Source organism: Arachis ipaensis, chromosome B04, assembly GCF_000816755.2.
Source record: "Arachis ipaensis cultivar K30076 chromosome B04, Araip1.1, whole genome shotgun sequence".
NCBI classification, from domain to species: domain Eukaryota; kingdom Viridiplantae; phylum Streptophyta; class Magnoliopsida; order Fabales; family Fabaceae; genus Arachis; species Arachis ipaensis.
In genome coordinates this window covers 19,837,544-19,848,017 of record NC_029788.2, presented here as the reverse complement: position 1 = coordinate 19,848,017, position 10,474 = coordinate 19,837,544, and the positions used below count along the sequence as shown (strand labels likewise).

General features: G+C 32.9%; 1 protein-coding gene across 5 annotated transcripts; it reads left to right on the top strand.

Moving 5' to 3' along the window:
• Window positions 3,889–7,954, top strand: LOC107639084 (transcription factor TGA2.2). Of its 5 annotated transcripts, none has more exons than XM_021120947.1 (11): window positions 3,889–4,160; window positions 4,256–4,360; window positions 4,564–5,276; window positions 5,411–5,796; window positions 5,885–5,961; window positions 6,037–6,177; window positions 6,280–6,360; window positions 6,462–6,521; window positions 6,623–6,700; window positions 6,793–7,531; window positions 7,687–7,749. In XM_021120947.1, exons 4-9 carry the CDS (start codon window positions 5,745–5,747, stop codon window positions 6,674–6,676), a joined length of 465 nt encoding a protein of 154 aa, XP_020976606.1. In that variant the 5' UTR covers window positions 3,889–4,160; window positions 4,256–4,360; window positions 4,564–5,276; window positions 5,411–5,744; the 3' UTR covers window positions 6,677–6,700; window positions 6,793–7,531; window positions 7,687–7,749. The 5 variants fall into 5 exon arrangements, with proteins under 5 accessions (XP_020976606.1, XP_020976608.1, XP_020976607.1 ...); XM_021120949.1 differs by having other exon boundaries at window positions 6,623–6,850; window positions 7,128–7,531; XM_021120948.1 differs by having other exon boundaries at window positions 6,623–7,374; window positions 7,476–7,531; window positions 7,687–7,736.

Here is a 10,474-nt window from a genome sequence, read left to right as displayed (position 1 = left end):
GTAATTATTATAATAATTTAAGAATAAAAATAATAAAAAAATAAATGATAGAGATACATTAAATTTATCTCTTTTTTAAATAACCTTATTCCACTACAAAAATTTTATTTGTTTGTAGAATTTTTTAGTGGAATTTAGGTGTTTGTTACGGTACGATGATAAATTCATACGTATCGATACATTTAAAATATGGACAAATAATAACAAGCCATGTGGAATTTATTTTCCACATCAACATTTAATTTTTGTTTTTTTAAATATATATTATATCACCACTTTTATTAATACACCCATTTAATTAAATAAAAATAAAAAATATTTTTTATTTAATTTTATAAAAAGTCTTAAACATCCTTCTTTTATTTGATTAGACAAAAATATCCTTTTAAATTAACGAAATTTTAGAATTCAATTAATTCTAATTTTATAATTTCAAATAATTTAAACAACAACAAAAAAACATATTAAAAAAACAAAAAAATCAAAATTTCTTCATCTTCTCCAATTTCTCTAATCATTGGTGCCCCATCTAAGCAAAACATATCAAAGAAACAAAAAATCGATCGTTTTTCATCTTCTCCAATTACTCCTCTAAGGCCAAGCAGTGAAAGTCCCAAAACCAAAATCCTAGGTTCTTTGCCGCCGCCGTCCCAGGCTCACCTTTTTGTTTCTTTGATATGTTTTGCTTTAGAGGGGGCACGAATGATTAGAGAAATTGGAGAAGACGAAGAAATTTTGATTTTTTGTTTTTTTAATATGTTTTTGTTTTGTTGTTTAAATTATTTGAAACTATAAAATTAGGATTAATTGAATTCTAAAATTTCGTTAATTTAAAAGAATATTTTTGTCTAATCAAATAAAAAAAAAGATGTTTAAGACTTTTTATAAAATTAAATAAAAAATATTTTTTTATTTTTATTTAATTAAAGGGGTGTATTAGTAAAAGTGGTGATATAATATATATTTAAAAAAACAAAAATTAAATATTGATGTGAAAAATAATTTTCACGTAGATTGTTATTATTTGTCCATATTTTAAACGTATCGATACGTATGAATTTATCATCGTACCGTAGCAAACACCTTATTATAAACCTCCATAATACAATTTATAAAACCTCCCTAAATTATTAACAATAATTCCCACAGTCCAATCAATACTAAAAAATTTCTAGTCCAAATAAATATTAGCCCATAATAAAAATTGAAAAAAAAAATATTCGAAAGAAGAGACTTCGAACGAGAAAGAGAAGGAGAGGGAGAGAGAAGGACTTATGTGAAACTCTAAAATCTCGATGTCATTGCCGCCGCCATTCATCTCCTTGCCGCCGCCGTCTCTTCCGTGAAAATGTTGCTAGTGTGGAGTTATGAATGGAGGACAAGGTGATCATAGAGCCTCTGAATTTATTAAGGTCTCAGAGTGACGATTTCATTCAGATTGTTCAGGTAATGCTTTAAACCTTCGGCTTCTGTATCGTCTTCCATCGTGGGTTGTGCCGCTGGTTCTGCTTTTCCTCCGACAACTTGAAGCACTCAGAGTGTGGTTTGGGCACGGATTCGGTGGTGTGGTTTAGGCGCAGATTCAGTGGTGCTAGTTGAGGAGATCAAGAAGGCAAGCTAGCGAGTCTCTGTAAGCTTCGATTGAAGTTACATTCAAAGCTATTAGATCTCGTGGAACTGATTTTCATGTCGTGTCGAGTCATTACAATAAAGATTTGTTCCTAATTTTTTCTTGTTCTTTGCTTTCTTCAATTCTTCAAATTTTTCAAAGGTATTAGTTTTTGTGATAATTTGATAATATAGTTTTGGCAAAGTTATACTCAAGTCCTGCTTCTTATATTCTAATGTATTATTCTCTTCCGTAAAATTTTCAGGTCAATACAAAGGATTTGATATAGATTTAATTAAGTTGATTTGATATATTATAAAGGTGAAGAGACATAAATGAAAAATTGTTATTCTCTATTGAAAATTTTGATTTTTTTTCTTGAAGTAAAAAGGATGTTAGGGTTCATAGTTTAGGTGATCATTAGGTTCAATTGTTTCCATTAGAGGCTATTCTCCTTTATTGATGTAGATTTGTTGAGATATATCTATAAATTAAGTGTTTAGTACTTTGTCGATTCAATTTTCAGAATGCAAAATAGTTGTCTTTTGTATGCCTTCAAGATGTACCATTTTTGCTTATCAAAGTTGGTAGAAAAATTTTAGCATATAACATAGTAGTTGTTTGAAACAAACATGGTAATGTTCATGTCTCTCATTCAAAATATACATATTTAATTTAATGTTCTGTTTTGGCAGGTGACTATTACTAAATATGTCATATGAAGTTCTTGAACAAGCAACAAATTACTTCAATGATTCCAATAAGCTAGGAGAAGGAAGATTAGGTTCAATTTACAAAGTAAATTCTGATCTTATATACCATTTTGTTTCTTATGAAATTTAATTTGACTTTTATTTGTAAAATATAACACTAAACAAAAATGTAAATATAACATGATACTGATTTTATTTAAACCAAAACTTAGAAAAGTAAGTGTAATTAGTTACTTCTATTAGTCAATATGTTGTGGAACTTCACAATTCTCTCTGTCTTAGTTAGTTAGGCTACTCCAAATTTGGTAAGCATTGTTTGCTAGTTATGTGTTTGTTCTTAGCATCATTAGTACGTTTCTATCCTTCTATTAGTCAGTATGTTGCATATATTGAGATATTATCAACAATTGTATTTGAGATCCAGCTATTGTTTGATTAACACTACTAGAAAACTAGTTATTACAGACAGAAATTTTCGACGAATTTTATCCCACAGAAATACAGACGGAAATTCAGAGGGATTTTTTGTCAGAAAAAAAATGAATTAGCATAAATTACAAACGGAAAAGAAAATCCGTCGATAATTCCGTCATAAAAATTAATTTTTTTCTATGAAAAATAATTACAGACGGAAAATAGTTAATATTTCCGTCGGAAATGTTGATATTTTAGGTTTTGATCGTTGGGGTTAAGTTTATTCCCGAGCTCCATTCATTCACAGCACACAAATCAAACCTAGCATTCCCCACAGCGCCACCGCCGACGAGCTTCTTCTTCTCCTTTCCTCACCCACAGCGCCACCGCCGGCCACCCTAACCGCCGCAGCTATTTTCTCCTTCTTCTCCTCTTCTTTAAACACTGAACCAGTAGAACACAGCCCATGTCTCTCTCGTTCTTTCTCGTTCGCAGAACAAAGCAAGCTCAAGCTCCACCACCGCCGCGCCTCTCTCTCTCCTTTTATCCCCCTCAGTTTTGGCTCACATATCTTCTCAACGCTATAGCCATCATCTCCTCCAGTCAATGCCGCAGCTACCTTCGCGCAAGCCCTAGCTTCGTGGCGGCCAAAATTGGTTCCACCGTCAGCCGCGGTTCCACTTCTCTCTTTCACCCTGTTCGAACTGTATAGACCTGGGCATCCTTCTTTCCCTCTACCCTGTTTTGATTGTCTCTGCTTCCAGGTTTTGGTTTCAAAATTCTTTTAATTTCTATTGAGTTTAATTAATTTTGTTTAGTTAGTTTGATTTTAGTAATTAGTTTAGTTAGATTTGTTTTCTGATTAGTGGATTTTTAGGTCGTTAAAATAGGATTAGATTAGGTTTTGATTTTGAATAGCTGTGAAATGTTTAAATTGTTAATCTGGATTGCTGTGAATAGCTGTGAAATGTCTAGAACAGAAATTTAATTTAGTTAATGGCTTCTTCTCTGGTAATGCATGCTTCTTCTCGATAGTTTTGCGTTTGAAGTATTAGTAGAATTTTCATTTCACTTATTTGATTATTTGACTGTGTGTGACCCATGAATGCTGAATTTGTTCCCCTTTGGACAAAGTAGTTTTGTTCCCCAGATGCTGGTAATTTATTACTTGTAATGTTTTAATATATATTGGAGAGTAAAGAATATGTGAGGTTTTTTCAATGTGTAGTGTATTCTTGGCCAAAAGCATGCAAAAGTTGTTCTTCCTTGTGGAGCGCTGCTTTCAATTACGTGAACCTGTATTGCTTGTTGGTGAAACGGGTGGAGGGAAGACTATTGTATGCCAGTTACTAAGTGCCTATTTGCAATTGAAGTTACATATTTTGAACTATCATAAGCATACAGAAACATCTTACTTCATTGTGGTACATATTTTTCCCTTCAATTTATTTAGTTTTTAGGACATTTGAGCTCAAATACTATTATTAGCTGTGGTGCTAACTAGAATGATGTCTTCCAGGGATTCCGTCCTCTAAGAGAGAGATCTAGACTGATTTCTAACTATAAAGAGATTGTTGAACAACTGAAGAAGCTAGAGGGATTTAGATACTTTCTTGAAGAGCCCGTGAGTGCTATTTTTCTGTTATTGTTAACCACTTGGTTCAGATGATAAATTTCAAAGTTTTGTTTTAATTATGTAGTAAGAGACCTGAGACCTAGTTTTGCTGTATTCACATTGTTTTCTGCAATAGTTTTATTTTCTGTACCCATTTTTCTTAGTCCAAGTCATTTGTAGCATAAATACTGATTTCTTGTTCTCTTCTATAGTTAGTTTCTTCTGACATAGAGCAAGCTACCTCAACCCTTGATATGCTTAATGGCTATAAAGAAGGTCAAATTTAGATTCCTGATGTAAGCAGGGATGATCTTTGTGCTTTTGAGGAGTTAAAGTTTGAGCTCGATGTCTTGCACAAGAAGTGGCAGAGCATATTTGAATGGCAGGATGGTCCCCTTGTAAAAGCAATGAGAGGGGGTGATCTCTTTCTTGTTGATGAGATATCTTTGGCTGATGATAGTGTACTTAAGAGACTGAATAGTGTGTTGGAGCCAGAAAGGACGCTAGTAAGTTAAGTCATACTGATATTCTGTTTTTAACTTCCTTTTAGACTCATGATGTATCAAGTAGCACCACTTTTTTCTTTATATAGGATTGATGATCACTGTTTTTATGTTCCCTGCAAAGAAAATTAGGTGTGTTTGGTTTGTGTTTTCATTTTCAGTATTTTCTATTTTTAGAATTTTGTGAAAATAAAAGATACCTCTCTAAACCTTTACTAAATGAGCTTGAAGGCATTGCGCTGAAAAGGTACCTTTCTAAGCCTTTACTGTTACAGGATACAAATTTAGATATGCAGATATTTAATATTTGGTTTATTTGATTTATTTACAGAATTTCCAAGCTTAAAAATGCGGGAAACGTAAAGGAAGATTATCGTGAAAGGCTCCTGGAAGTTGATAATGCTATGATAAGTTTTTTTTAGGTATATTATCTTGATATATGCAGTTAATTTTGTTAATGGTGTTTATGCCTTTTTTTTCTCCAATCAATTCCATCAGATCAAATTTATATATAGTGTTATTTAGCTTGTATTCATTACATAACTTTTCTTTTCAGTGGTTCAACTAATTACATCCTAGCAGAAGGCTTACTGTGAGAGATCTCATTTCTTAGGTTGACTTTTTGGATGTAATGGAAGAAACCTTAGGTCCTGAATATGCACTTCTTCATGGAATCTTTCTTGTTTTGCTTGATGGATTAAGTCTAAGTATAGCTTGCCACTTATTTTATGCCTTCAACTTTCTCTAATTTCTCATTCAAATATATTATTTCCATGTTGAATATTTTTGTGCTGCTTCTTTTCTTTTAATATGTCTCTGGTGTCGTTTGACTTTTATCCTTTTAAAAATTCCATCTAGTATGACAAGCCTTGAAGGATTATTCTTTTTTTATGTTGGTCTTTCAACAACAGCACTATCATCATGCCTTTGATTTAACCTCAAGTTACTCTCTTTCTCACTCTCTTATCTCTCACTCATTCACTCTCTTATTTATCAAATATCCTCTGCATTATTTTACTATTATTTTCAGCTTCTCCTTCCTTCACTGCCAAGTTGAACAATGTTGATGTTGCCTCAAGTAACTTGCAGTACGGGACATTCAACACCGTATGAACACACTCACACACTCTCTCTTGTAGTTGGATTTCGAAGAACCTTATCTGAAATGTTGTGTTTCTATAGAACCTTGCTTCTTCAGGTTGTTACGTTGAGACAGGGCAACAGCAGCAGCAGCATCATTTGTTCCAGCAGAAGGGGCATTTTGGGACTCGGTCCGAATCATCCATGGCTGACAATAGTCAACAGACCGATGATAAAACCCATGTATCTCTCAAAATTCCTCTGTTTACACAAACAAGTGCATGTTTTGTTTATTCTTTTGAATCTTACATGAGTGTTTCTATTTCTCTTCTCAACTGTGTGTAGTGCAATAATAGGGCCGGAAATGGAGAACTTGTAGTTGTGGACTCCAATGATCAAACTAAGCTTAAACATGAGGATCAAAAGGTTTGTTTCATTGTTTGTGTTCTACTGCTTGTGCTTACTATTTCAATTTCTGTTTCATTGGTAGTACTGATTCTTACATTTTTATATAAACATTTTTCTAGACTCTTCATAGACTGGCTCAGAATTGTGAGGCTGCTAGAAAGATTCGATTGAGGAAGAAGGTAAATTAATTGCTCCCAACCTGATATCTTAGATTGCTCAATTGAACCTAAACTTAAGCCCCCAACCATTGAATGATTGATATGTGTTGGTTTTTCAATAGGCATATGTGCAGCAATTGGAGAATAGTAGAGTTAGGCTTGCACAATTAGAGTAAGAACTTCAACGCGCACGTCAGCAGGTCTTAATTTGATTTTAGAGGTTGTACTGTTTAATATGGTTTTGTTGTTATTTCTGCTTACCATTATGTCCATGGGATGATGTTTCCTTTAGGGTGTATTTGCTGCAACTGGAACTGTGGGGGATCCTACTTGCGCAGTTGTCGGAAATGGTAATGTTTATAAATAAGCCAGAGAATGTTTATCTGAGTTGTGACTGATCTTGTTGATGTCTTGTGGAACAAAATAAAAAATTGTTAGGTTTGTGTATTTTCTGCTGATGGAGAGATTAGAGATGAATGGAAACTTTTCCATTCTAGGTTCCCCTTGCATAAATAATCACTGAATGATAATTAGGCTAATATTTTAGTTATGAAGAGCTAGATAGAATACTTGTTGTCGAGTTCAATGAGCTTCAAAAATTAATCTCTTGGTTTGAAATGTTCATAGATTAGGTGCCTTAGCATTTGATATGGACTATGCGTGCTGGATTAATCACATCAACGGCTGATTAGTGACCTAAGATCAGCCATAAATTCTCAAATGGGTGATAATGAATTGAATCTTCTTATTGATGGTGTCTTGGCACATCCTGATGAACTATTTCAGTTAAAAACCATAGGGGCCAAGGCAGATGTATTTCACATACTTTTCGGAACATGGAAGACACCTGCAGAAAGATGCTTCATGTGGCTAGGTGGATTCCGTTCATCAGAGCTTCTTAAGGTGATTGATCATCCACATTATTGCTCAGAAAAATGAATAATAAGTGCATTTTTCTTACTGTCTATGGAGCAGGCTTATGTGCAGCAATTAGAGTCAAGTAGATTAAAGCTTACACAACTTGAACTCAGGTTCTAAACTTGTATATATTAAAATATATTCCATCAATTATTATGTTATGCTATATAAATTATGCTCTAAGCTCTGGTGAGTTTTTACCAATTCTTATTTCTTTGAAAAAAATAATTTTCCAGTCTTTAGATTTTCTATAATTTTCTTTATATAGATTGGAGGAAAAAATTTCCAATTCAGAGTCAGAAAACCAAGTTCATCGCCAGCAAGCATTGGCTGTATCACCAACTAGAAAAGCTTTGACTACAAGATTAATACCTGAGGCATTACTTCTACTTCAACAACTGACACATAATTTGATAATACTTTTAACTTTATTGTTCCAATTCATGTGAGTAAGTTATTTTTATAAAGTAATTAGATTAATTTGATGAATGAAGTTGTATGAGAGTGGAATGATGTAAATGATATTCATTATATGATGTAAATTATATGACGTAAATAAATTATATTGACTTGCTTGTTTATAGTATTTCTTTTTTCACTTGATAATATGATGAACTTGTTTAAATTTATATTTATTTTATATGAAAACAAGTTTATTTTGCAATGGAAAAATCTAAAAAAAATTCTATTTTACTTTACTGACAAATTTACAGATGAATTTTCTATCTGTATTCAGAGTGTGGGATGATTTTCCAAGGTTTCAATTACAGACGAAAAATCTGTCGGAAAATTTGTTGCCAATTATCGACGAAAAATCCGTCGAAAAATTTGTCTGTAATTACAGACGAAAAATCTGTCGGAAAATTTGTCTGTAATTACAGACGGAAAATCTGTTGGAAAATTCGTCTGTAATTACCGACAAAAAATCCGTCGGAAAGTTTGTCGTCGTCGAGAAATGGATGGAGAATTTACAGAGGGAAAATCCGTCGATAACTGGTAAAAATCCGTCGGTAATTTTCCGACGGAAAAAAATCCGTTGGTAAATAATTTCCGACGAGACTTTTACAGAGGGACAAAATCCGTCGGTAATTTCGTCGGTAACCAAAAATCCGTCTGTAATAAAGACCAAATCTGTCTGTAAATCTGTCTGTATGAAGCAATTTTCTAGTTGTGTAAATTTCACATTTGTTTTATTTATTTTTAGTTTTCTGGGGTGCTGATCTTTTTGGAATTTCACAGATTTCACGTAAATGGAGTCAGCATATTACAATATTTTTGTTCTTTGGGTTTGGAATTTGGTCCTTGAAAGATGCTATATTTGGAGACGGGTGATTGTTCATTCTTTGTTAGTTAATTACTGATAATTTTGTAAGGAATATAAACTTGCAACTGAATAGAAGTTTTTTTTTTCACTCGTGCTTCATGATTTCACCGATAAGGGATGCTGAAGAATTGAGTGAAGCAGAAGCAAAATTGATTTGAAAAAAAGAATTCTGGCAAATTACTTGGTACTATACTGCAATATACCATTTTACTTTTACTAGTGATTTAAGCTACTTATCACTTAAGTTAAAATTAAATGCATGCAAATTTTTTGGCTTTCTTTGTTGATAGGTGTGTCGAACTTATCCATCTATTTAGTCTAACAATCTCTTCATGCTTTTTTATTCCCTCTCTTGTCTCGTTTATTTTGTATTTTTCAGAAGAGCAAGTAATAAGTCTCCTAAACAAACCGTCACTTCAAACAAATCTACTGCCGCCTCTCATGATGATCCATTTTTAGTGTTTGAAACCACTTCACGCGCAGCATCTTTAGAATCATTCTTTGACTCTTTGGAATAGATTGATAAGTGGAATAATTTCAAAGGTACAAGAGACAGCTCGGTGCTTCCCCAATACTAAAACCTCCACCTAAGGCAACAAATGTCACATACTCAAATAAAGATTTTTCTGAATGTTTGAGCTAAAGACTACCACTACCTATCTTTGTTTCTATCATTACTAAGCATTTTTCTTAATTATGTTTTATGCAGTTAATAGCTCAAATGTATCATTGATAGATGAACTTGAGGAATTTGCCATGGGAAAGATGCAGAATAATGCTACCAGAAAGGCCAATATAAATATTGGTGACACTAAACGAAACTTAGCTGCAAAGATAAAAAACAATAAAGGAGTTCCGGCTGCAAGATGAACCAATCAAATGGCATGGACGATCTTGAATCCTTTTTTGGCACAGGTGACGAGCCAGGTGAGTGTAGTTATAGAACATTTTTTCCTTTGCAGATGCTCCATTCTTAGAGATTGCTTTATTCTTCACTAGCCATAACTTTGTTCTATTTCATCTTGCTACAATTGGTGTCGTTCTTGGAGGGATTCTGTAAGTTTATACTCTTAATTTTTCTTTCTATGATTTAGTATCAACCTAATTCTTTAAAGATTTTGATTATTTTTCCTTCTGTCTCCCAAGATGGGATATGTTTTTTGAATATTATGCTGGAATTCTACATAGACATGATTTCTGCAAATATATATATGTAAGCAATATGTTCCATACATGTGAACCAAACACCTTTTCCTCAATAGGAATCAAACATAGTCCAATGTAGCCAAAGTGAAACAATTAGAAGAAGACAAGGGTGATAAATACAAGCATTATGAGAAAATAGTTCAGTCTAATGATACTACTTTCGTATGTGAAACAAGAAAGGAAGATAGTTTTGAGATTCAAGATAACACAGGGGACAAGCATTATGCACTACTACTGTTGTTATCGGAGGAAAGAGTTTAGCATCTCAAATATCTAAAAAAATGGTATTAGTTTCTGTTCCTTTTTATCTACTTAGCTTGTAGAGATTAGGTTGTAATGTGCAATTCTGATTTACCATACTGTTGGTGTAGTATTAAGTTGTGTATGTATGTTATCTAAATGTTTTACTTTAATACTTTTCACGTGGACTGCTTTTCATTATTTTTGGTATCCAATCTTTGGTAAGCACTTTGCCTTTTTTTTTTTTTGAGTGTTTTAAGCGTTTTGTTATTACATCATCTAACCT